The 22,741-nt window shown below is 46.6% G+C and overlaps 2 protein-coding genes and 1 non-coding gene across 3 annotated transcripts; 2 read left to right on the forward strand and 1 right to left on the reverse strand.

Annotated features, from left to right (window-relative positions):
* Positions 1 to 516: 516 nt before the first annotated feature.
* Positions 517 to 8,981, forward strand: RPL12 (ribosomal protein L12). The gene is made up of 7 exons (XM_056860554.1): positions 517 to 612; positions 2,970 to 3,043; positions 4,693 to 4,791; positions 6,355 to 6,436; positions 7,665 to 7,751; positions 8,725 to 8,837; positions 8,937 to 8,981. The coding sequence occupies exons 1-7, from the start codon at positions 576 to 578 to the stop codon at positions 8,940 to 8,942; spliced, it is 498 nt and encodes a 165-aa protein (XP_056716532.1). The 5' UTR covers positions 517 to 575; the 3' UTR covers positions 8,943 to 8,981.
* Positions 7,438 to 7,569, forward strand: LOC130487517 (small nucleolar RNA SNORA65). The gene has a single exon (XR_008933797.1). It is a non-coding gene; the product is annotated as a small nucleolar RNA SNORA65 (small nucleolar RNA).
* Positions 8,982 to 10,057: 1,076 nt separating the features above from the next.
* Positions 10,058 to 21,804, reverse strand: STPG3 (sperm-tail PG-rich repeat containing 3). The gene is made up of 7 exons (XM_056860133.1): positions 21,689 to 21,804; positions 17,795 to 17,862; positions 14,807 to 14,965; positions 13,373 to 13,461; positions 12,863 to 12,974; positions 11,351 to 11,476; positions 10,058 to 10,191 (listed from the first exon to the last, which is right to left on the reverse strand). The coding sequence occupies exons 1-7, from the start codon at positions 21,802 to 21,804 to the stop codon at positions 10,058 to 10,060; spliced, it is 804 nt and encodes a 267-aa protein (XP_056716111.1).
* Between the last annotated feature and the right edge of the window lie 937 nt (positions 21,805 to 22,741).

Consider the following 22,741-nt stretch of genomic DNA (forward strand, 5'->3'; position numbering starts at 1 on the left):
CCCAGAGCGTTTCTGGAAGACGGCCCAAAAGTTGTTTCCTGGTTCCCCGAAACAAAAATGGCGAAAGTGGCTTCGCTCGCCGGAGTCCGTGTTGGGCCAGTGCTCGAAATAGGCATGGCGGAGTAGGCCTCTCGAATCCCACGAGACTAAGAGTAGCGAAAACCGTTGCGGGTATAAAATTAGACTGAAGTAGTTGTAACGCGGAGAACGTTTTATCGGAAACCATCGTACAGCATTCAACGGGTTTTCCCAGACAACAGACGGAGTGGCGCCACTCCGCCTATATAGCAGAACTCCATCAAGTCAATGTAGGCCTTCCGTGTAACACCGGAAGTTTAGGTTGCGCGTTTCTCAGAGAGAAAGATTCCCCCCCCCCTTATCTCTACGGCGAACGCCCGCCTAAGATTTCCTGGGCGTCGTGACGCACAATCTCGCGAGATCTCATCGACTATATCCTTTGAGATCGCGGCCGCGAAGGTCTCTTGCCATCTTTGCAACGAAAGAGGGAGGCTGCGTGGCTCCCTGTATCCGTCGCCATCCTTCGCGGCGCTTAGCCCAGCGCTCCTCGCGACGCCATGCCGCCCAAGTTCGACCCCAACGAGATTAAAGTCGGTACGTATCGGAGCCCCAGCCTTCCGTCTTCGGGGCTGGTTTGGAGTTGCGGCGTCCCCGGGGTTCAGGCCTGGTTAACGCATGCAGGCGAAGGCGCGGGGGGGGGGGGTAGACTTGAGTGCTCCGTTTCGGACCGCAGATGGAGGATCCCAATTTGGAATCTTTCCCTGTTGCAAATACCCTCTGCGCAATAATTCACAGTGGGTAGCCTTGTTAGTCTGTCTGCAGTAGTAGAAAAGAGCCAGAGTCCAGTAGCACCTTAAAGACTAACAAGAATATTTTCTGGCCGGGGATGAGCTTTCGTGAGCCACAGCTCACTTCTTCAGATACAGCTTAGAATGTGAATCCATCTGTCTTTAAGTATAGGAGAGTGAATTCAGACAAGCATTAGTATGTAAACGTTAACAGGATGTCCATGCGAATAGCAGGCGTGATGGGATGAGGTGTGGTATGCAGAAGAGTCTTTGATGTCCAGGGGAGAGATGGGTGTGGAGAAATCAGCCTTGGTCATGAGCCATGAATGCAAGGTCTTTATTCAGCATTGACTTTAGTTTGAATAGCAACTGTAATTCAGCAGTTTCTCTTTCCAATCGCCCTTTGAAATTCCTTTGTAAGAGAACTGCTACTCTTAAATCTGCAACATGATGTCCTGGAAGGACATGTATGGCTCATCTCTACTTAAAGACAGATGGATTCACATTCTAGCTGTATCTGAAGAAGTGAGCTGTGGCTCACGAAAGCTCATACCCTGCCAGAAAATACTTTTGTTAGTCTTTAAGGTGCTCCTGGACTCTTGCTCTATCCTGTGTGAGAGAACACCAGCTCAATAAACGACGAATGGAGTTGAAGCCTTTCTTCCAGTTTCTTGTGGTCCAGCTGTGCTCTTTTCCAGTCGGCAGATTGGTGTTTCCTTTACGCAGCCAAAAACGAACCGACCACCTGCCGCCCGAAATGGTGCCGTCCATTCTGCAAGTTTAGGATTTCGCAACTCGATTCCCCTGCACGTGTGAACGCCTAGCTGGTGCTTTAGGTTGCCTTTACCTGTGTGTGGTATTCAGGATGGGATAGTTCTTGGAATTACTGGACCTTATTTGGTTTTGTACTTAATGCCCTAAGGCGTGTAGTGTATCAAAGGGTTTGTCTTGTATCCTATTTTACTTCTAGTGCGGCAATAACACAATGGATATAATGTGGAGAAATGAATTTGGACATTTCTGGTTTGAATGGAAGCCTCTTCCATGAACAAAACAGGGGAGAAGTAGCAAGGCAACCAGCAGTCAGTGCCCCGTCTAATATGGGGGTAATTAATCAGTGAGGCTAATCACAAAATAATATTGGTAATGTGCTTTGGTTGCTTGAAAGGGATATATCCGTTCCAAGAGAGTATAACTCGGTAGATATCCTGGGTGACGCAGATGGGCCCACAGCGTAAAATGTCAGTCTTCAAAAACTGCAGATCCCAAGGAGCTGAGGGCATTATATGTAGGTTTCCCCACCTCTTTTTTTTTTTTACAATGGTGTGAGTCAGATGAGTGGTTGGCTAAAGGTGACCCTGGGAGCTTCATGTCACAGTAGGGAGGATTTGAATTTAACTCTCCTTAGTCTTACACTCCGTCCATCATCCTTGCCTTTATGGAATTAGCAGTCGAGCGCTGACCCGGTATGCAAGCTTAACTCTGCATCATTTTCTGATTGGATGACTTGCTGTTACAAGCCGCATTGGTTCCTGTAGGGGTTGTCTGACTTCACAAGTAACCAGGAAAGTCAGCTTGGTGTAGTGTGTAAGGGCAGTGGTTTGGAGCGGTGGACTCTGCTCTGGAGAACCAGGTTTGACTCCACACTCGTCCACATGAGTGGCAGACGCTAATCTGGTGAACCGGGTTGGTTTCCCCACTCCACCACATGAAGCCAGCTGGGTGATCTTGGGCTAGTCACAGCTCTCTCAGCCCCACCTACCTTACAGGGTGTCTGTTGTGGGGAGGGGAAGGGAGGGTGATTGTAAGCTGGTTTGATTCTCCCATAGGTGGTAGAGAAAGTCAGCAAATCCAACTCTTCTTCTTGTCAGGCCTGGAGGTTGGCAACCAGGGAGTTAGTTGACTTCATTCGTACCCTGGCTTTCTCCCCATTTGGGGAACACAAAGCAACTTGTATAGTTTTTCTCCTCGTCATTTCATCCTCCTGTCAACCCTGTGAGGGAGATTAGGCTATAGTTGTCCAGTTGCTCCTCATTCTGTATATGTTAAGATGTTTGCGCTGTGTGGTAGCCATCTGCGTGAGGATCAGCCTCAGAATGAAGGGTTATGCATGTGTGTTTGTTCCTCTTCTGATCTTGGTTGCTATTTACTTTTCACCTACAGTGTTCTTGAGATGCACTGGAGGTGAAGTTGGTGCCACTAGTGCTCTGGCTCCTAAAATTGGACCCCTGGGTTTGGTAAGTTTTCCTATTCCTTGTTTTGTTCCATGACTGCTCTATTAAGCTGAATTATTAAATTCACCATTTAACCTGGATACCCACTTTTTTTCTGACCAGCTAGACAAACCTCTGCTTTAAAACTATTGGCTGAGGGGAAATTTTATGGTGTAATTTCAGGACCAATTTAATCTTTTAAATAGCCACTTCTAGACAGGGAAGCTTTTCAGGATGTGACTCTATTTAGACCAGCGGTTCCCAAACATTTCGGGCCACTGCCCCCTTGATTCCACAAACTCAAACCCAGGGCCCATTACCCTATCCTGTGCATTATTCAAAATAGGGGTTTGCATGACTCTCTAAAGAAGATCATAACAATAAAATTTCAAAACAGTAACAATTAGTTGCACATCTATTCAAAGTCAAATTAAAACGTTTTTGTTGAAATTTATTCAACAAAACTGATGAACTTGATCCAGTGGTACCAGCTCTTCAAAAAAATTCAGATAGTTTCCACCAAATTTGCCAGTATGATGCCATAGCTTGTGTGTGTAAAGTGCCTTCAAGTTGCAGCCGACTTATGGCGACCCCTTTTGGGGTTTTCATGGCAAGAGACTAACAGAGGTGGTTTGCCAGTGCCTTCCTCTGATCTATTGTAAATTAGTGAACAACACAGTTGAAGGGGCCCACCTCTAGTGCCCCCCTGCTGCCCCCTTGCCTATTAGTCCCCCCTAGGTAATCTTACCGCCCCCCCAGGGGGTGGTATTGCCCACTTTGGGAACCACTGATTTAGACCATCAGTGTGGTACCAGATAATAATATAGGTATATTTTGATAGGTGGGTTAGTAAGATCTGTAAACATATTGTGAGGCGGTAACATTTGGAGTGCCAGCATGTAGCATTTTGATAGTCCAAGAGCCTGAATGTTCCTTAAAATTTGTGGGATGGAGCATCTTTCTGAAGCTTTTACTGTAAATCATACGTGCTTGTTTTCATTGCCGCTGTGTCCAAATGCAGACTAAACTGGTCATATGGCAGGCCCCTTCCGAAAGGTCGAGAGAGTGGTCCAGTTGCTGATAGGTAGGGGGGAAATGTTGCAAACAGTGTTTTGTGAGCCTGCAGAAGATTGAGGTCACTGAGAATTCCTGAAAAGCTAGGGTTGACCATTGGGGAAAGCAGGGCCAAACAGGCTGTTTTTGAGACAGGGGCCAGGGCAGAAATGGCCACTGTTCATAACCTCCATGCACTCCTGTTTAGCTTCTCGGTTGGCAGGTCTAAAGGGTAAGCTGGGTTTGGTTTACTGCTCTGCCATTGGCCTAGATCAGGGGTGTCAGACTTATTTGTTATGAGGGCCAGATATGACACAAATGTGACTTGGTTGGGCTGGGCCATGCCTCGCCAGATCAGAACCGGGGGTGGGAGCGGCTGGCTCAAGGGCCGGATAAGAGCTCTCAAGAGGCCGGATCCGGCTCACGGGCCTTATGTTTGACACCCCTGGCCTAGATGCTTTGTGTCAGAGCTGCCTTTTCCTTCTGGGCCAAGTGATTTGTGGGCCCATAGCTCCCCAACATAAACATACGTCCCACTGGAATGAAGCCAGCTGGTGGTTTAGTTTTTCTCTCTGCTTCCGCTCAGGGCAGCAGCTCTTATTGTGTGCTTGTTCTTCCAGTCTCCCAAAAAGGTTGGGGATGACATTGCCAAAGCGACCGGCGACTGGAAAGGGCTGCGAATCACTGTGAAGCTGACCATCCAGAACAGGCAAGCTCAGGTACAGAGAACGCCACAAGGGATGGCTCCGCAGCTGAAGCGCTGGGCTCTGACAAGGACCCGCTTCGCTGGCGCTGCGAGCCATAATCCCGGCAGGGTCGACTCAGCCCTTCATCCTTCCGAGGTCGATAAAATGAGTACCACGCAACTTGCTGTGTGGGAGGTTTGGGGGACTTGGGCTTCAGAAGAACAGTCCTCCGGGAATGGGGTGTTGAGACGGCAGCAAAGGCATGCCAGGTTTTGCGTCTCTGGGTTTGGCCCCCTGGCGTGCTGCTGCTTGTGGGGAGCATCTAAACGCTGTTAATCATAAGGATGGCTGTGAAGGGTTTCATGGCTTGGAACTATAGGGTGTGGCTGGGAGGGCACGCAGGACCTGCGGCCTTGCTGAAACTAAGCTGGTCTGCTTTCGTCAGTGCCGGATGCCAGATCTTCTGGGAATTAGGAGTCCCCTTGCATGTGCTTGCCTTGATGGATTCTAAATGTAGCAAATTAAAATCTTTACAATCTCAAGCACCATCCCTAGGACCCAGAGATTCTTAGGACATTATATTGTATTGGGGTGTGTGTGTGTTAAGTGCTGTCAAGTCGTTTCTGACTCATGTTGACCCTATGAATGAAAGTCCTCCAAAACGTCTACCAGGAGAGCCTTGGAGCCTAGCTCCCTTCTCCAATCTGCAACCCACAGGACAACAAGACTGATCTACATTCCAGGGTTTTTTTTCTAAATGGGAAACACTATGACCCAGGATTTTGGGATGGCGCCTTAGAGCCGTGTCCCTCTGTGTCTTGTAGCCTTTTGGCTTCTTTGCAGCCACCCGCCACCATGTCTTTCCTGCACTAGTGACTGACATGTTCCAGTGGTAGGCTGAGAGTAACCCCAGCTTAGGAAGCAGGACTCTTCCCTTTGACCGTGGTGAGTTCTGTGCCGAAAAGTTGGAAACACAAAGGCAATGAGAACGTTCTGGGCATGAAGTATGGGTCACGAGGTGTGGGGGGGGAGGTAGTTGTAAAATTCCTGCTTTGTGCAGGGGGTTGGACTGACTATGGTGGTCCCTTATGATTCTATGTTGCTCAAATTCTTTTGGGTTGGAGATGAGGGTAACTTTGCTGCCTGTTTGTGCTGTGGCCGTGTTAACTGGAAATAGCTCTCTTGCTCCTGTCCAGGCTTAAGGGTTTGCACCCCTGCTGGTTCTGCTGTCTGTCCCTCCTACTTACCATTTCCTTGTGAAATTGGGGGCTCCAGCAGCTGTGGAGAATAGCTAGGATAGAAAGCGGTGATGGCAGAGGCATTGTGTAGGTGGGCTGATGTTGTGGATTGTGGACCGCTTGCTGAGAATGAAGGACTAGAGGTGGTGTGCTTGGGGAAGGGGGCAATTTGATTTTTGCCTGCAGAAAACCTGTCCTGACCACATGATGCTGAGCACTATCCCACCATTGGCTGGAGGAAGGCTTCAGGCTTTGGCAAGCAGAATGGTTGGCTACAGGCCATTGGCTGGCTTCTCTTCATCCTCCCTTGCCCCCCCCCCCAGTCTAACAAGACTCCAACTTGGCTTCTTCCCTCCAGATTGAAGTGGTCCCATCAGCCTCCGCCTTGATTATCAAAGCTCTGAAGGAGCCACCCCGTGACCGAAAGAAGCAAAAGAACAGTGAGTGTCCTTGCTGGGTAGTAGCGTCTATACTTTGGCCTAGTTGAGTGAAGGAGGAGGCTCGTGGCCCAGACTGGCAGTGCCAACCAGCCTCTCATCTCTGGCTGTAACTGGGACAATGTACAACTGTGACCTGTGTGTGATCAGAAGAAGACAGCTGACATGTGGAATATTTTTTTGGGGGGTGGTATGACCTGGATGGTGCAGGCTAGCCTGATCTTGTCAGATCTCAGAAGCTAAGCAGGGTCGGCCTTGGTTAGTATTTGGATGGGAGACCACCAAGGAATACCAGGGTTGCTGTGCAGAGGAAGGCACTGGCAAACCACCTCTGTTGTTCTCTTGCCATGAAAACCCCAGAAGGGGTTGCCATAAGTCGGTTGCGACTTGACGGCGCTTTACACACACATTCACGTACTAGGCTAAATTTAAGCCTGCTTCTAAATTCTGTCACTGCTCCAACTGTGCAGAGCCAGCATGGTATAGTGGTTTGGAGCGGTGGACTCTGATCTGGAGAACTGGGTTTGATTCCCCACTCCTCCACATGAGTAGCGGAGGCTAATATGGTGGACTGGGTTGGTTTCCCCACTCCTACACACGAAGCCAGCTGGGTGACCTTGGGCGAGTCACAATCTCTCAGCCCCACCTACCTCACAGGGTGTCTGTTGTGGGGAGGGGAAGGGAAGGTGATTGTAAGCCAGTTTGATTCTTCCTTGAGTGGTAGGGAAAGTCGGCATATAAAAATCAACTCTTCTTTTTCCTAAACCATTTTGGGAATTGTACTTCAGCAATGAGAAAATAGAGCTACTGCTAAAATATGGAAAGGGTGAGAAAAGCTAAATGCTGATTCAAAATGAGGTAGGCGTAGAGGTGAGCCAGCTTATTAATACTTGAAACCCGCTATGGGGAAGGTGAAGACATCATTTACCTAGGGTGCTGTCTTCTGAGTGCCTTAAATGAAGTGTTGCTATTTTCTGCACAGCCAGGACTATGTGCAACAGCCACCCGCCACTGTACCTGCTTTGAGTTCATCTGTGGCTAGTACAGTCCAGTGGTGAGCTAAGAGGAACCCCCCATTCAAGGAAACAGGGTTGCTCTCTCTGTGGGTAACTCTGTGCCGAAGATTGGGAACAAAAGGCAAGGAACACATTTCACAGCCTCGCTATGGAAGGGTCAGCTGATAACTTTACTCTGGGGCAGAATGACTGTCTGCATTCTTCCTTCATTGCAGTTAAGCACAGTGGCAACGTCAGCTTTGATGAGATCGTGAGCATTGCCAGGCAAATGCGGCACAGGTCCTTGGCGCGGGAGCTCTCTGGTAAGGGGCCGAGCACCATGTGTGGGATGGAGGGACATGCCAGCTCTTGAATGTTGATTGTCACTCTCGGGAAACTGCCAATTAGCCCATCCATTGTGTAGCCTGGTAATGTCTTGCTGACTGGTACTACTACTTAGACTTCCAAGGCTTGGGTCTTTTCTAGCCCTTCTTCCCCAGATCGTTTGAACTATGCAAGTTGGGTTCTGTGTGTGTATGTGTGTGAGAGAGAAACAGTTAAGACCTCATGTACTAGGTATGCAAACTAAAAACTGATCAGATGAGCTCCCATTATGTCATCTGTCCATTGCCACACTAATACATAAGAACAGCCATGCTGGATCAGACCAAGGTCCATCAAGTGCAGCCATCTGTTCACACAGTAGCCAACCAGGTGCCTCTAGGAAGCCCACAAACAAGATGACTGCAGCAGCATTGTCCTGCCTGTGTTCCACAGCACCCAAAATAATAGGCATGCTCCTCTGATCCTGGAGAGAATAGGTATGCATCATGACTAGTATCCATTTTTACTAGTAGCCATGAATAGTGCTCTCCTCCATGGTCTTGACTGAATCCCTAGGTCAAATTTAGGCCCCAAACAAGTAACCTTGACCTTTTGGACAATAATCTAGCATGCCTAGAACTCCTCAGGTGTCTTTGGATGGGAGGATAAGGCCTTCAAAATGCAGGTGGATTGAGTGTTCTCAGGGTCTCCTTGGTCTTAGAGAAGGTCAGTTTTTGCTGAACAGCTGACATAAATGGCCCTGCCATGGGACAAAGTGAAGCTGCTGCTTTTGGGGTGTGTGTATGCAAATTGAGAAAGGCTCCCAGATCTGACCAGTGGGACACAATAAACTCTGCAGGCTTTGTTGAAGCAAAGAGAAGCTCTCAAAGGATTGTGCTGTGTATCCTCTTCAGTCTCAGGCTCCAAACAATGCAGTTGGTCATTGTATTCAAATTTCACTGTCCTCTGCAGGAACCATTAAGGAGATCCTGGGAACGGCCCAGTCCGTTGGCTGCAATATTGATGGGAGACATCCCCACGACCTCATTGATGACATCAACAGTGGTGCAGTTGAATGTCCAGCGGTAAGTGCCCATCGGTTCTGAAAGTGACTGGCAGTCTCACTGGCACCTTCTCCTGGTGTTACACTGAATTGGCTCGCCTTTTATCTCCCCACTCCACAGAGCTAAGACGGCAGCCCATGGGAACTCTACACAGCAAGTTCCACGGTTCTCTGGAATCCTGTGACTGTTCATAATAAAAAATTCAGTTTGTCCTAACACATTATGTATTTTGTTCAGAAGTCTGATTCTTTTTGTGGGGGGCGGGCGACCTAGGACCCTGTTACCCTTTCACAATCCACAGATTGAGCTGAGTTGTATATACAGCAGGGTAACCAAGATTTTGTGAAAACGAGCAGAATTTTGCTGCCTCCTATTCTGTATGTTTGTTTTTTAAATACTAAACGTATGGATGCTGCCCTGAGTTACTTTTGGAGGAGCCAGGGGTGGTGGGTGAGTTTAAACATGAGCAGTTTGGTGTCCCAAGATATTGGGTGATATTTCATCTTTGGCTGCAGTGTACTGTAGCAGTCTGCAGGTTTGGTTAGCATGTTCTATGTGCAGGCTCGGTTTCTCCCGCCCCCTCCGGAATTTGAAGTTTTAAACTTGAGGAAGCAAAAGTGGAACACTACAGGAGCAGAAAGGTTTTTGAGAAGGTCAGCTGCCTTACTCATTTCATTGGTACAAATTAACCCCCCCCCCCGGTCCTATATCAAGAGGTAAAATGCTTCTGTTCCACATGCCACAGGCAAATCATTCTGCTGTGTCTCAAATGGTTTTCCCCAACCCTTAGAACATATAAGAACATAAGGAAGGCCCTGCTGGATCAGACCAAGGCCCATCAAGTCCAGCAGTCTGTTCACACAGTGGCCAACCAGGTGCCTCTAGGAAGCCACAAACAAGACGACTGCAGCAGCACCATCCTGCTTGTGTTCCACCGCATCCAATATAATAGTCATGCTCCTCTGATACTAGAGAGAATAGGTATGCAGCATGACTAGTATCCATTCTAACTAACAGCCATGAATACCCCTCTCCTCCATGAATATGTCCACTCCCCTCTTAAAGCCCTCCAAGCTTGCAGCCATCACCTTACACCTGTGACTGATGCAGACATTTAGCTGACTAAGGACAGTAGGGAAGGTGCTCTGTTTTTAATAAATTCCAGGCTGTATTCATAACATGAGCTGCCTTGACTGCTATATTGAACAGAAGCAGAGTGCTGCTTGTGGACACCTGCAGCATCACAGTGTCGAAAATGGCCCTGTTTCATGCTTCTTGGGTCTCCTCACTCCTTGGATGAAGAAGCTCGGTGAGCTGGGCAAACGGGCTGTGTGCCCCATCTCCACGTTGTAAGTGCCAGGTCCTGGTGTGCCCTCTGCAAGACAGAACAATTGGTGTGCGTGGGCTTACAAAGACCTTTTGCTTAATGACCACTCGAGAATACAGTATGGATGTGTGAGCAATTAAGGTGCTGAATACATAAAACAGTCTGCCAGTTTCGATAAAAATACCTGTTGCAGATACCAGTTCTACTATCTGTGTCTAGTCAACCGTTTCTCATTATTTCTGACTATACCCTGACATTACTGTATGTATTCTGCACAATAATTCAAAGTGCCATTAGGATCTGTTAGCATCTCCAATAAATTGGCTCCAATTTTCTGCTCAAGTTAAGTGTACGAATTTCAACTGAGATCCTGAAATCATAAAAGTACTGGGCAGCAATGAAACAACCCAGAAAGACAGCAAAACAGAATTTCCACCTGGTACTGGAATGTAACGAAAGTAGATGGGAGTTGTGTCATCTTCCAAACCTCGGGAGCTACAAAAAAAGCCCTGTTGCATATGATAGTTCAGCCTTGGTAGCTAATCAAATGGAAGCACTCTGCAGTGCTAGGCAGTTCTTTGTGAAAGGGCATGCTCCCAAGGGGGCCCTTTTGTGCATTAAAATGGGCTAAACCCCATTTCTATGTATGGGTGCGAAAGCTGGACATTGAAGAAAGCTGATAGGAAGAAAGTAAATTCCTTTGAAATGTGTTGGAGAGTGTTATGGATACCGTGGACTTGCCAAAAAAAACAAATCAGTGGGTTATAGATCAGATCAAGCCTGAACTGATCCTAGAAGCTAAAATGACTAAACTGGGTCTGTCGTACTTTGCTCATATTATGAGAAGACTAGAGTCACTAGGAAAAGTTGAGGGCAGCAGGAAAAGAGGAAGACCCAACAAGAGATGGATGGACTCAATAAAGGAAGCCACAGCCCTCAGTTTGCAAGATCTGAGCAAGGCTGTCAAAGATAGGGCATTTTGGAGGACTTTGATTCACAGGGTCGCCATGAGTTGGGAGCAACTTGGTGGCACGTAACATACACAAACCCCATTTCTAGATAGTACGTAGCTGGCCATGTCCCAGGGTAGTCCCTTTTCAGTCTCAACACTGGAATCTGCTTACCCGAGTTCTTGTGAGGACAGCTGAGGTGCAGTGGGATAACCACATGTTTTACATGCAACTGGGTGGAGGGGAACATTCCTTACCTTTGCTTGCCCACCTGTATACATGTTGTGGTGCAGGGCTGATAATAATGGATGGAGCTCTTTGTAGCACCTGCTTATAGCCGCGTACTGTGTCGTACCTGTTGGCCGCTGGTTCATATGGAGCATCTGCAACAAGGAGGGAGGGGATGAGAAGGGGCAAAAGGCCATCCAAGCTGGCAAGCTTTTGTGGTTGCTAGAAGATGATCTTGGGTAGCTCTGCGTAAGGGCGTGTTCCCAAGCAACTAGAAGCACTAGTGAAGGAGGAGAGCAGCTCTGAGTACAGCCCCCAGCAAAGTGCCTGCTGATGTTTCCTGGCATCTGCTTCTTCCCCAGAGCAAAGGCCCAGCCCTGGTTTTTCTCCACTCTGCTTGTCAGGAGGTGCTTCAGGCAACCCCAAGAAGCACTGCCTTCATTTCTGCAGGGAGCACCAGTGTGGGACATCCCTCATCTGTGACTGGCTTGTGCCCCATAACAGCTACTCTGTTATGTTGCCCACTGCCTGCTCTCAAAATTTCAAAAGTGCCCACAGGTTCAACGAGGTTGGGATGCCCAGTGTAAGGGCAGGGGCTGGGTTTAGGTTGGGTACATTCCAAGTCTTAATTCCTGTTCAGCTATGAAGCCACTGGAGTTTAAGGGACAGAGTATGGGACCAAGATGGGAGAGCTGGGTTCAAATTCCAACATGTCATTGAAAGTCACTAAATAAAATTGGGGTAGACATTCTCTTATCCTAACATTTCCTGCCCTCTTGTGGGGATACAAGGAAGAAGGGGAAACCATGTATGCTGCTATACACTCCTTGGAGGAAGGGTGGGATTTAAATGTGTTAAACTCACAGGATAGTTTGGGGATGGCCAACAGACTACTTTGCAAGGTACTTGTGAAAGAGCAGGTAATTGCAAGGATTTTTGGTGTAGTCTTGCCCTGGCTGTGTTCTAAAAAGCTGTTTACCAAAGCTGCAATTTTCTCATTGTGCTGAGAAAGGAGGTAAAAGCTAGAATATGGAGCCAGCTTCTCAGGAGAAGATCTTAACATCTCCAATGGCTTGTTCACAGAGAGTATTATCAGAAATCAGGCTTGTGTAGGGCAGAGGAGCCTTGCTGCTAACCCTTGAGGCTTGGCAGGATAAAACAACTGGCTTACTAGGTGTACCAATAAAGACTTAATTATGCTTTCCAGCCAAATATTGCACACACACCCCCACAGTGGCTCATAGGAATCAAAATCCAATGCAGAGACATCGGTCTAGTTTTCAAGTATGTTGAACCAAAGTGAACAGTGTTGGAGGATAAGCATACAAAGTTCTCAGGGCACAGAAGGATGCCGCAAATGTGTCTAGAACGCACAGAAAGGGGTCTCTCAAACAGAATTGCAGCAGCTGAGGTTTCTGGTCAGCTCAAGCACAGCAGAGTTAGGCTCTTGGGTGTTACCTACCCAGAGAAGGATAGGACAGGTAGTTCCTGATCGAGAGCCTTCATGGAGGGCAGGAACCCAAGGAAGAATGACTCCTCACCTTTGCTGGTAAAGGAGAAGGTGCCCTTCTGTCCAAAGGTATAGCTGGGACTGCTTGGCCTGTTGGCTGGTTTGGAGTTTAGGGACTGATTGTAGTGAAATGGAGACGGCCACTGAAACACAGAATTGAGCTGTGAGATCCCTCGTACAAAGGATGTCTTCCCCTTCCTAAAACTTAAAGCTGGGGAGGCTGGAAGGATGTGGGTGAGGATACTCTTCCCATTATGGAAGAACCATGTCCAGTGTTCATGCAACTGTGGTGAGTGGAAAGGGACTGTGGCACAGGTGAATGTTTCCTTTTCCATTTTTGAGGCTCAGCACATGGCCAGACATTTCCTCATGTGCTTTGATCTTGAAGTAATTTGGGCCATATGGTAGTACATGGAGAGGGTTCTAGCAGGTGTGAAACTACACGGTAAGTGACACCCCCCCACCTCTGCATTTCTAGGCTGTTTGTCCCACCTCTGATCTGATTGAGTTCAGCTCAAAAACATCCTCTCGTGACACATACATTTGTCTCGCTGCTAAAATTGACTTTTCTGGTGAAAGGGTGCTTGCTCTGGAACCAGGTTTTCTGCCAGGAACGGCGCCCTCCGCCCTCTGGAGAGATGGAAAAGATGGGGAAAGGCTGCATCAGAGAATGGTGCTGCAGGAACAAGTGTGTGCCTTGAGCAGGAGCCCCGGCCTGGAGTCACATCCATCATCCAAAGAGTGATGTGGCTTTTCTACCACTTCAAACACGGGCTTACCGCACCGAGTATTCCCAGCAATGTATTAAAAGTCTGAAAATCTTATAAAAAATACTGTTCACACATTGTTTGGCCCCTTTAGCTGTTAAGACATTTTCCAACCATTTATTAGCCGTCGCATCCAAAAACCCTTTAAAAGCAGTGTATAGGTATTCTCCGTTTTAGTGACGTCACATTTTTATTTTGGAGGTGCGGAGAGACACGCAACATTTCGGAAATCCATGAATACTGTGCTGGAGGAGAAGAGTGCAGTAGGGAACCATGAGAAATTATTGTATAATGTTTTCCAACTTAAAAAAATGCCCTAGAAGGCTGAGTGTGCTAACCCCCACTGATGCTGGGAAACTTCCCAAAATTAGACTTCCATTTACATTTGAAAAACATGCACACAATCTGCCCATAATGCATGCTATCGTGACGCATCGGCGCCCAAAGGACAAGCAGAACCTGTTCTCTAGGTGTTCAGAGCTCATCCTGTCAGGAAGCCTTGTGTCCATTTCTCCTTGCCTCAGGTGACCAGGCAGGTGGCAATTTCACGGGCTATCGCCAAACTGCTGTTGCCTTGAGCAAGTTAGACCTCACCTAGAGTACTGTGTTCAGTTTTGGGCACCACAATTTAAGAAAAGACGAGCTGGAACGTGTCCAGAGGAGGGCAACAAAGATGGTGAAAGGTCTGGAGACCAAGTCCTATGAGGAAAGGTTGAAGGAGCTGGGTATGTTTAGCCTGAAGAGGAGAAGACTGAGAGGGGATATGATAACCATCTTCAAGTACTTGAAGGGCTGTCATATAGAGGAGGGTGCTGAGTTGTTTTCTGTTGCCCCAGAAGGTCGGACCAGAACCAACGGGTTGAAATTAAATCAAAGGAGTTTCCGTTTAGACATTAGGAAGAATTTTCTAACAGAGCGGTTCCTCAGTGGAACAGGCTTCCTTGGGAGGTGGTAAGCTGTCCTTCCCTGGAGGTTTTTAAGGTTAGATGGCCATCTGTCAGCAATGCTGATTCTATAACCTTAAGCAGATGATGAGAAGGAGCGCATCTTGGCCATCTTCTGGGCATGTAGTGGGGGTCACTGGGGGTGTGGGGGGAGGGTAGTTGTGAATTTCCTGCATTGTGCAGGGGGTTGGACTAGATTACCTGGTGGTCCCTTCCAATTTTATGATTCTAAGTAACTAGCAGACATTTTCACTCCCTCAATACCTTTAGGAGGTGTCTTCCATCCAAAGGTGTAGGATGGAGCAGTAGTCTCCCTGTAGTTGACACTGGGGGGTGAGTAGGCCGTTGGCCCAGGGCTGTCCATGTTCACCGTCAGCGGGGGCCATCTCTCAGTTGCCCCTGGATAGATCATGAGAAACTTAACTTTTGCACAAAAGGTGACACAAAATTAAAAGGGGCTGCAATTCTTAATACAGAGGGGGAACAGGATTGGGGAGTCTGGTGGAAAGGATTCCCAGCTAAGCAGGGAAGACAGGAGATTGGCCTGCTCATAAGCTTTTGAAAGCAGCTGTTAAGGGGTGCGTGGAAGACATTCAAGTGAGGTTGCTTTTTCATTTGCATGCCTCATGCTGCTAGTAATTATTATCTATTTATTTGCAACTTCTCTATCCCACCGTTCTGCCCAATTAGGCCACTAAGGCAGCTAACAAAACAGCATAATGCAATACACCATAAAAACAGTGCTAGAATACATAAAAGAAACAGAGGACAGCAAGTAAAACCACAAGGCAGCAAGGAGGGGTTATGGAGGGAACACCAAACCAACCAAAAAAAAGTCTTCACCTCCTGGCAGAAGATAGTAATAGAAGGAGGCAAAAGAATATCCCTGAGGAGGGAGACTGTGTAGGTTTAGTGTGAAATAAAATGAGAATACTCATAAGAGGGGGTCCATCACTGAGAAGTCCTGGGCCCAAAAGCCAATAGGGTGTTTTGAAAGCAGTTCCAGATTGGAAGGACCTAAATTCAAATCCACCCTTTAATTTCACTGGTTGACCTCAGCTCAAATAGTATCTCTCAGCCTAGCCCATCTTACAAGGTTGGTGTACTGGGTGGGATTAAATGCAAAAAGTCAAAGATGCTAGCTCCTACTGTATTTCATTTTTAATCTTTTTAAAGTGTGTGTTTGTTTTTAACTTTTCCCGATGATGAAGCCTTATGACACCTTTGGAATGCTGTTTAACACTTGGTAGGATAGCCCTGTGGCGCAGAGTGGTAAGCTGCAGTACTGCAGTCCAAGCTCTGCTCACGTCCTGAGTTCGATCCCGATGGAAGTTGGTTTCAGGTAGCAGGCTCAAGTTTGACTCAGCCTTCTGTCCGAGGTTGATAAAATGAGTACCCAGCTTGCTGGGGGTAAAGTGTAGATGACTGGGGAAGGCAATGGCCAACCACCCCATAAACACAGTCTGCCTAGTAAACATTGGGATGTGACGTCACCCCATGGGTCAGGAATGACCCGGTGCTTTATCTTTAGGATAGCCTGTGTTGCAGCAAAAATTGAAAGGAGTTTGTGGCAACTTACAGTCTAAACGTAGCATCTGCTTTTGTGGTCTAGAGCCAGTGGTCTTCAACCCATGGGTTGTGGTGGGTCATGGAGTCCCTCCTGCTGAGTCTCAAGCTTCTATTTGAGCTGCTCCTCCCCCCCTTTTGCTATATCTTGGAAGGAACTGCTACTTAGACAGTAAGGGTGTCGTAGTGACTGCCTCGCCTTGCACACGTGTGGCATTGATCAGTGTAAGTGGCAAGGTGGGATCATCATTACACAGGTCTGGAAAGGATTCCTTTGTGACCATTGGATAGTTCCTCACTAGGCTACCCTTCCTAGTGCTTGGCTTGTGATTCCTGACCCCACCTGTTTGGTCCACTGCTCATGGAAATAGCCTTGACAGCGGTGAAATTAAATTTCTGGCTCCCTTTTCCTGTCATGCGACTGTGATGCCACATGGCTTCTGTCATGTGGCTTAAGCTCCCTGGGTTCTGATGAAGACCAGTGGTGTAGAGCTTATTTTGTCAGATACATGACGTTAATTCTAAATCAGAATATAACACATAGAGACTATAGATGTGCATGAGTATTAAGTGCCATCAAGTCGCTTCCGACCCTATGAATCAAAGTCCTCCAAATTGTCCTATCTTTGACAGCCTTGCTCAGATCTTGCAGACTGAGGGCTGTGGCTTCCTTTATTGAGTCAATCCATCTCTTGAGACTATAGATAGTGGAATTAAAAGCCTAAAAGGTGCAGCAAGTGCTATTTTGGCGCAAAACTTTGAACTATATAAGCTAACCCCAATGACTATTCAGGACACACATATTTGGTGGTAATGTAGCCTCATAAGTTATGTTAAGTAGCTTAATACTACCAACCTTTCCCATATCATGGCCTTTCTATCCACACTTCCCCCCTCTCTGTGTGTGATGAGGGGTCACCGTAGCCCACAAAAGCTTCTGCTAGACTAAATCTGTTATTCTTTACAGTGACCCAGGATTTTCCCCCCTTTTGCTTGACTTTTTTCAGTCCCTGAGCATCTCAAAATGTTTCTACAATTGGCTTGACCAGGGACAGAGTCTCAGACTAGGATCTCGGAGATCCAGGTTCAGATCCCGCTCTACCGTGAAGCTTGCTGGGTGACCTTGGGCCTCTCAGCATCATGTATGTGACCAGGCTGTTCTGAGGGTAAAATGGAGGAGAGGCCATCCTGCCCTGAAAAACCTCCAGACAAAGACAACATTCAACAATAGCCATACAGATTAGTTTTGGATTACACACATTAACAGATCACTTCAGGATACAATGGTTCCATATTAACATACCATACCCTCATTAGCACATTATCTTGATACTTACAGGACAATACTTTTGCAGGACAATACTCAGCTCAAACCCAACCCCTTTCTGACTATATATTACTCTTCCTACACCCTTGACACTGAGAGACACTGTCCTTCAGTGTTACTACTCTGAAGATGCCTGCCACAGTTGCTGGCGAAACGTCAGGAAAGAAAATTCCAAGACCACGGTTACACAGCCCGGATAACCTACAAGAACCAATGAACTCTGACCGTGAAAGCCTTCGACAATATAGAGAGATTATTTGCTCTAAAAATAAGGTAAATGAATACACTGAGAATGTGCCTTTGGGTTCCCCATCGACTGCCCCAAAACAGTGCCTCTGACGGGCTTCCTTCCTACTTACAGGTGCGCGCTCCAGAGTGAATGTTTGGGAAGAGCGGAGTTGTGTTGGGCAGTCTTTTCTGGTGATCCCTGGAAACCAAATACATACAGTTTGTGAGAGGAGGGAAAGGGACATGGTGCCTACGGTGAGTGAGGCTGAGCAATCTCTGGTGGCTAGAGACTGGGTGAAGAGCCCGCCATGGGCCTACACTGCAGGGCTGTTACCACTGCCCCACTTGCAGTACTCGTTTGCCCAACCTCAGAAGTAATTTTAAAAACCCAGGTATTTAAATGTGTTGTCCAATAGCTTCCATTTAAAGAAAAGGAGGAAAATCAGTGGCAACTGGTACCCAATACATGACTCTGCTTTATTCTGAATCAGCTAAAACGAACACCCAGCATGAGGCTCAATCAATATATAGGAAACATATTTAGTAAGATGGTTGAATGATTTATATGTGGGATATACATAGTACATAGATCTATATGATAGCCAAGTGGCTTCTTTAAAATATTATATATTGAGATTGTATAGCGTTTGTCATTTTATGTTGTGTATTTTGAATATATAATTGTTAGTATCTCAGACTTATATAATAATTTGTATAACAGCGAGGAAGGTGATTCACTGGCAGCATCCAATACAATCCAGGGTGGAATGCTATCAGGTGAACATAGAAATGGCAAGCTGAAGAAGCATCAAAACGTGCTTACAGATTGATCACACATTCTTGCCTTTGATGGTGGAGTCCAATCCTTGGGATACCGATAAGTTCTTCGCTCCACCTCACTTGTGAAACTCTGCTCCTTTGCATTTGTGTTTCTATGAAGTTGGAATCCTACTGGTTTGTGCTATACAGTGCTTCGGTTGTAAACGTCCTTTGGGATGGAATTTTTGGCGCGTAGCCGGTTGGCTTTATGTATATTTATTTTGGCAAAGTGTGCCTTACCTTAGTTAGTTAGTTAGGTACTAGATTTATGGATTTAATCATTAAATGTATTAATATACAGGCTTTCAGCTCACTGAATGGTGTTGTAATATATTGATTGAGCCTCGTGCTGGGTGTTCATTTTAGCATTATCTATTTACAGCACAGGTTATTTGTCTGGAAAAAAATCATTATTCTGAATCAGAGCATGAATCTACATAGGTCAGCAGCTCTCCAGGGTCTTAGGGTTCAGGTCTTTCATATCACCTGTGATGACCTGACCCTTTTACCGGAGATTGAACCTGGGTCCTTTTGTAAGTAAATCAGATGCTTAACTAGTGAGCCACATCCCTTCCCCAGATGATACTCCAGACTTCACCAACCTGACCCACCCAGATCTGCCCACCCAACATTAGAGTGCTTAAAGTGGGGCGGGGTAACTAGGTGTAACAATAGAAAAGAGCAAGAGTCCAGCAGCACTTTAAAGACTAGCAAAATTTCTGGCAGGGTATGAGCTTTTGAGTCACAGCTCACTTCTTCAGATACCTGCCAGAAATGTTGTTAGTCTTTAAGGTGCCACTGGACTCTTGCTCTTTTCTGCTGCTACAGACAGACTAACACAGCTACCCATGGTGATATGTAGACACAAGAAGTAACTGTTGGTTGTATATATTACATTGTTCTTACTGCATTATTTTTAGTTGTAATCTGCCTTGAGTTTCCGCAAGAAAGGCAGACTATAAATGAAGAAAATCAATATCAACTTCCTTGAGTATTTAAGGAATGTGCTCATTACGAGCAGGTAAAAGCTTCTGAACTTTTAAAAAAAATAACTTAGATGCTTTTGATGGTAACCGTGTTAAATACTGTTTGGCAACAGTTTTCAAAGCTAACGCTGGCTGTGAGGAAATCACTGTTTTTTTCATGCCTTTTTAAAAAAAAGTTCCACCTAATGAAGAAGGCTGGCTACAACCTTATTGCTCTACCCATCTTCCCTAAATGTGTAGGCTGTTTTCCATGTACGCTATCAAGCAGGAATTGTTTAGTACACTGAGCAGGCAGAGATTTCATAAATATATGAAATGAAAGATGCTATCCTTAAAGTTTTGAGGCTGCCTGTGGTTACGCAGTAGTAGTGATTCAATTGTCAACTGAACAGTGTGTGTGGGGGAATGACACGTCAGGTGGAAATGGGCAGCAGTTGAAGCTTTTCCTGGCATGAAGGTCATCTGGACTTTCCTGATGCAAACATCACCTGGAAATTACTTGCAGATCAGATTGATATTAAAAGCACAGCTAGAGAGACCAGTTTAAAAGTTGCCCACCCTAAGTGGGCAGAGAATGTAGTTTTTATTTCACAAGGGGGTATAGTCTTTGTTCTCCCACGCAAAAGGGGACACAGCGGCCACTTACAGTTTGGAGAAAGTGATCAAGGACACAGAATCACTCTTCAAGAGCCAGGAGAAAGAATATCAGGAAACCATCGAACAAATAGAGGTGGGAGAAGAAGAAGAAAAGATAGCTGGGGTGGGTGGGGAGGGCTGGGCTTTTTTTGGGTTTAGGATGCTGAAAGCGGACTCGCTTGGAACTCTTCCTCAAGTGAAGGTGTTTAAAGAAAATATGGGAGGGAAAAGTTATGTTTTGAGGTTGACGTCTCCCATTCTGCTAGAAGAAGAAGAGTTGATGTTTATATGCCGACTTACTCTACCACTTAAGGCAGAATCAAACTGGCTTACGGTCACCCTCCCTTCCCCTCCCCACAACAGACACCCTGTGACAACAGCAATCCTGAAATTATCATTTTGTCTTGAATGAAAGTTACTGCATCCCCCAAAAGCCCTGCTTCTCTGGCCTTAGCCAGAGGCAGGTGATGTCGTTGTCTCAAGGGACAGATTTTGGTGTAATATTAAAGAGTAAGAAAATGCTCAATTATATTTATCTAGACAAGTGGGGGAGATTTGGATTTTCCAGCTCAGCTTGTAACCCACTTATTGCCTTTTAAAATTCAAATATTTATACCCTGCCTCTCCACTCAAATATGTGCTAGGCAGATTTAAAAAACAACAGTAAAATAATAAAACAATATCTTAAAAGGATTAAAAATGCAACAGATCAATTTATAAAGAGCATCAATAGAGGAAACACTTCCTAAAATCCTAAAAGCAACCACCAGGAAGTCTCTTTAAAAAAACCATGGGATAAAAACAAGCAACCTGAAAATAAAATTCCAAATGGGAGGGGGATATCAAAGGCCTAAGAGAATAAAAATGTTTTTGCCTGACATAGCTAAGCTTGTAAACGTGATGCCAGGTGAGCTGGGATAGGATGGAGTTGCAGAGCTTGGGTGCCACTACAGCAGGGGTGGGGAACGTCAGGCCCGGGGGCCGTATAAGGCTCGCGAAATCCTTTGGTCTGGCCCTTCGTGGGTCCTGGCAGATCTCTAGCTCAGAAGGATCTAAGACCAGCGATCCGCCCCCTCCCGCAGACAGGAATAGCCTCTATTCAAGGCGGATGTGAGTTTGTCTTGCTGAGAAAGGGAACCTTTCCCCCCCCCCTTGAAGAAGAGTCGTTAGCTATGGAGCTGCTAGGACCGCCCAACAAACTGTGTCTTGTGTTTGCTGCCCTGCCTGAATCTCTCGGGCCCAGCTGGGAAAGGCAGAGCCCAAAAGCAAGTCGCTCGACATGGCAGATACTCGGGGCTGTCTCCGGTTGTGCCTCTTGGCTGAATGTTTGACCAAATATAGCAGGCTAATTTTTAAGTTGATAATTTTGTATGGCCCGTGAATGATGTTCTAAATATCTAAATGGCCCTTGGCAGAAAAAAGGTTCCCCACCCCTGCACTACAGGGAAGGCCCATCTTGGCTGCTCACCCATCTAGCCTGTGAATGTGGGGACACCCAGCACACGGCGACTCTGATGAAGCTCCCAATGGACAGCCTGCCTGCTACAGGATGAGGCGCTCTTAGCCTTGCCCTTTCTGCTTTACCGTTGCTTTTGTGCATGCCTCTTGTACAGCAAAGGTCCGCTTTTTGATTTTGCTGGCGGCCTGCTGTTCAGGTACTGCTGGGCCATAAACTTGGTATTTATCTGCTGGAAGTCCATTCCTGCAGCTCCTTGCTCCTGAGGCAGCTCCCCGATGTTGACTCATGCTTTGTCTCCGTCCATCCGGAATGGCGGTCCCAGGTTGTGTGACATCGCCGGGTTCTTGTGTTCCGCTTTGGGTTCCATTCTTTATTGTGCCTAGGTTCCCAAGATGGTAGAACAAAAGGGAAGAGGGAATGGCAGGATTATTTATTTATATGAGTTACAACCCCATCTGAAGTCTCAAGCTCATACCTGAGGGAGAGTTAGGTAGGCACCTTAGAGAGCAGATTTGGAGCACCATTAAAGAGCAAGACATCTATCTGTGGTGCATTTTTATCCTGCCCTTCCTTTCAAAGATCTCAGGGTGGCATACATGATATTCTCCCATTTATCCTCACAACAACCCTGCCAGGTAGGTCAGGCTGTGAGAGGGTGACCAGCTCAAGGTTACCCAGAAAACTTCACGTCAGAATGGGGATTTGAAACCAGGTGTCTCACGGCAGAGCCCTACACTCGAACTACTACAACCAAACTGGTTAATCTTCCTTTGTCTTTGGTATTTTTCTTGGGAGAGAAAGGGTGCAACTTTCCAGGAGCCCTAGGCCCTTTAATTGGTGGCTGAGGCTAGTGTTCTTTCCTCTCACACTGCCTGCAGTTTATCTTTTCCTCCATCTTCTCTCTCCACCCACTATTCCATTTTAGACTGGAAGCTCTTTTGTTTTAAATTCCCATTAAAAATTCCAAAATATACTGTACTCCCCCTCAAATTCCTGCTGCCTCCTATCTCCCTAACAGTAAGCTACAAGGAAGGAGTTAAAAGATTGCCAGGCAGAAAGAAAGGAGATGGATGATGGATGAAAGAAAGGGGAAGGGGTCTTAAAGCAAATCAGGTATACTGGAGTGTTACTTAAGACCTTAACGTGATGAGGGGGTTTGGGTGTGTCAGTGAAGCTGA

Source organism: Euleptes europaea, chromosome 14, assembly GCF_029931775.1.
Source record: "Euleptes europaea isolate rEulEur1 chromosome 14, rEulEur1.hap1, whole genome shotgun sequence".
Taxonomy (NCBI): Eukaryota; Metazoa; Chordata; class Lepidosauria; order Squamata; family Sphaerodactylidae; genus Euleptes; species Euleptes europaea.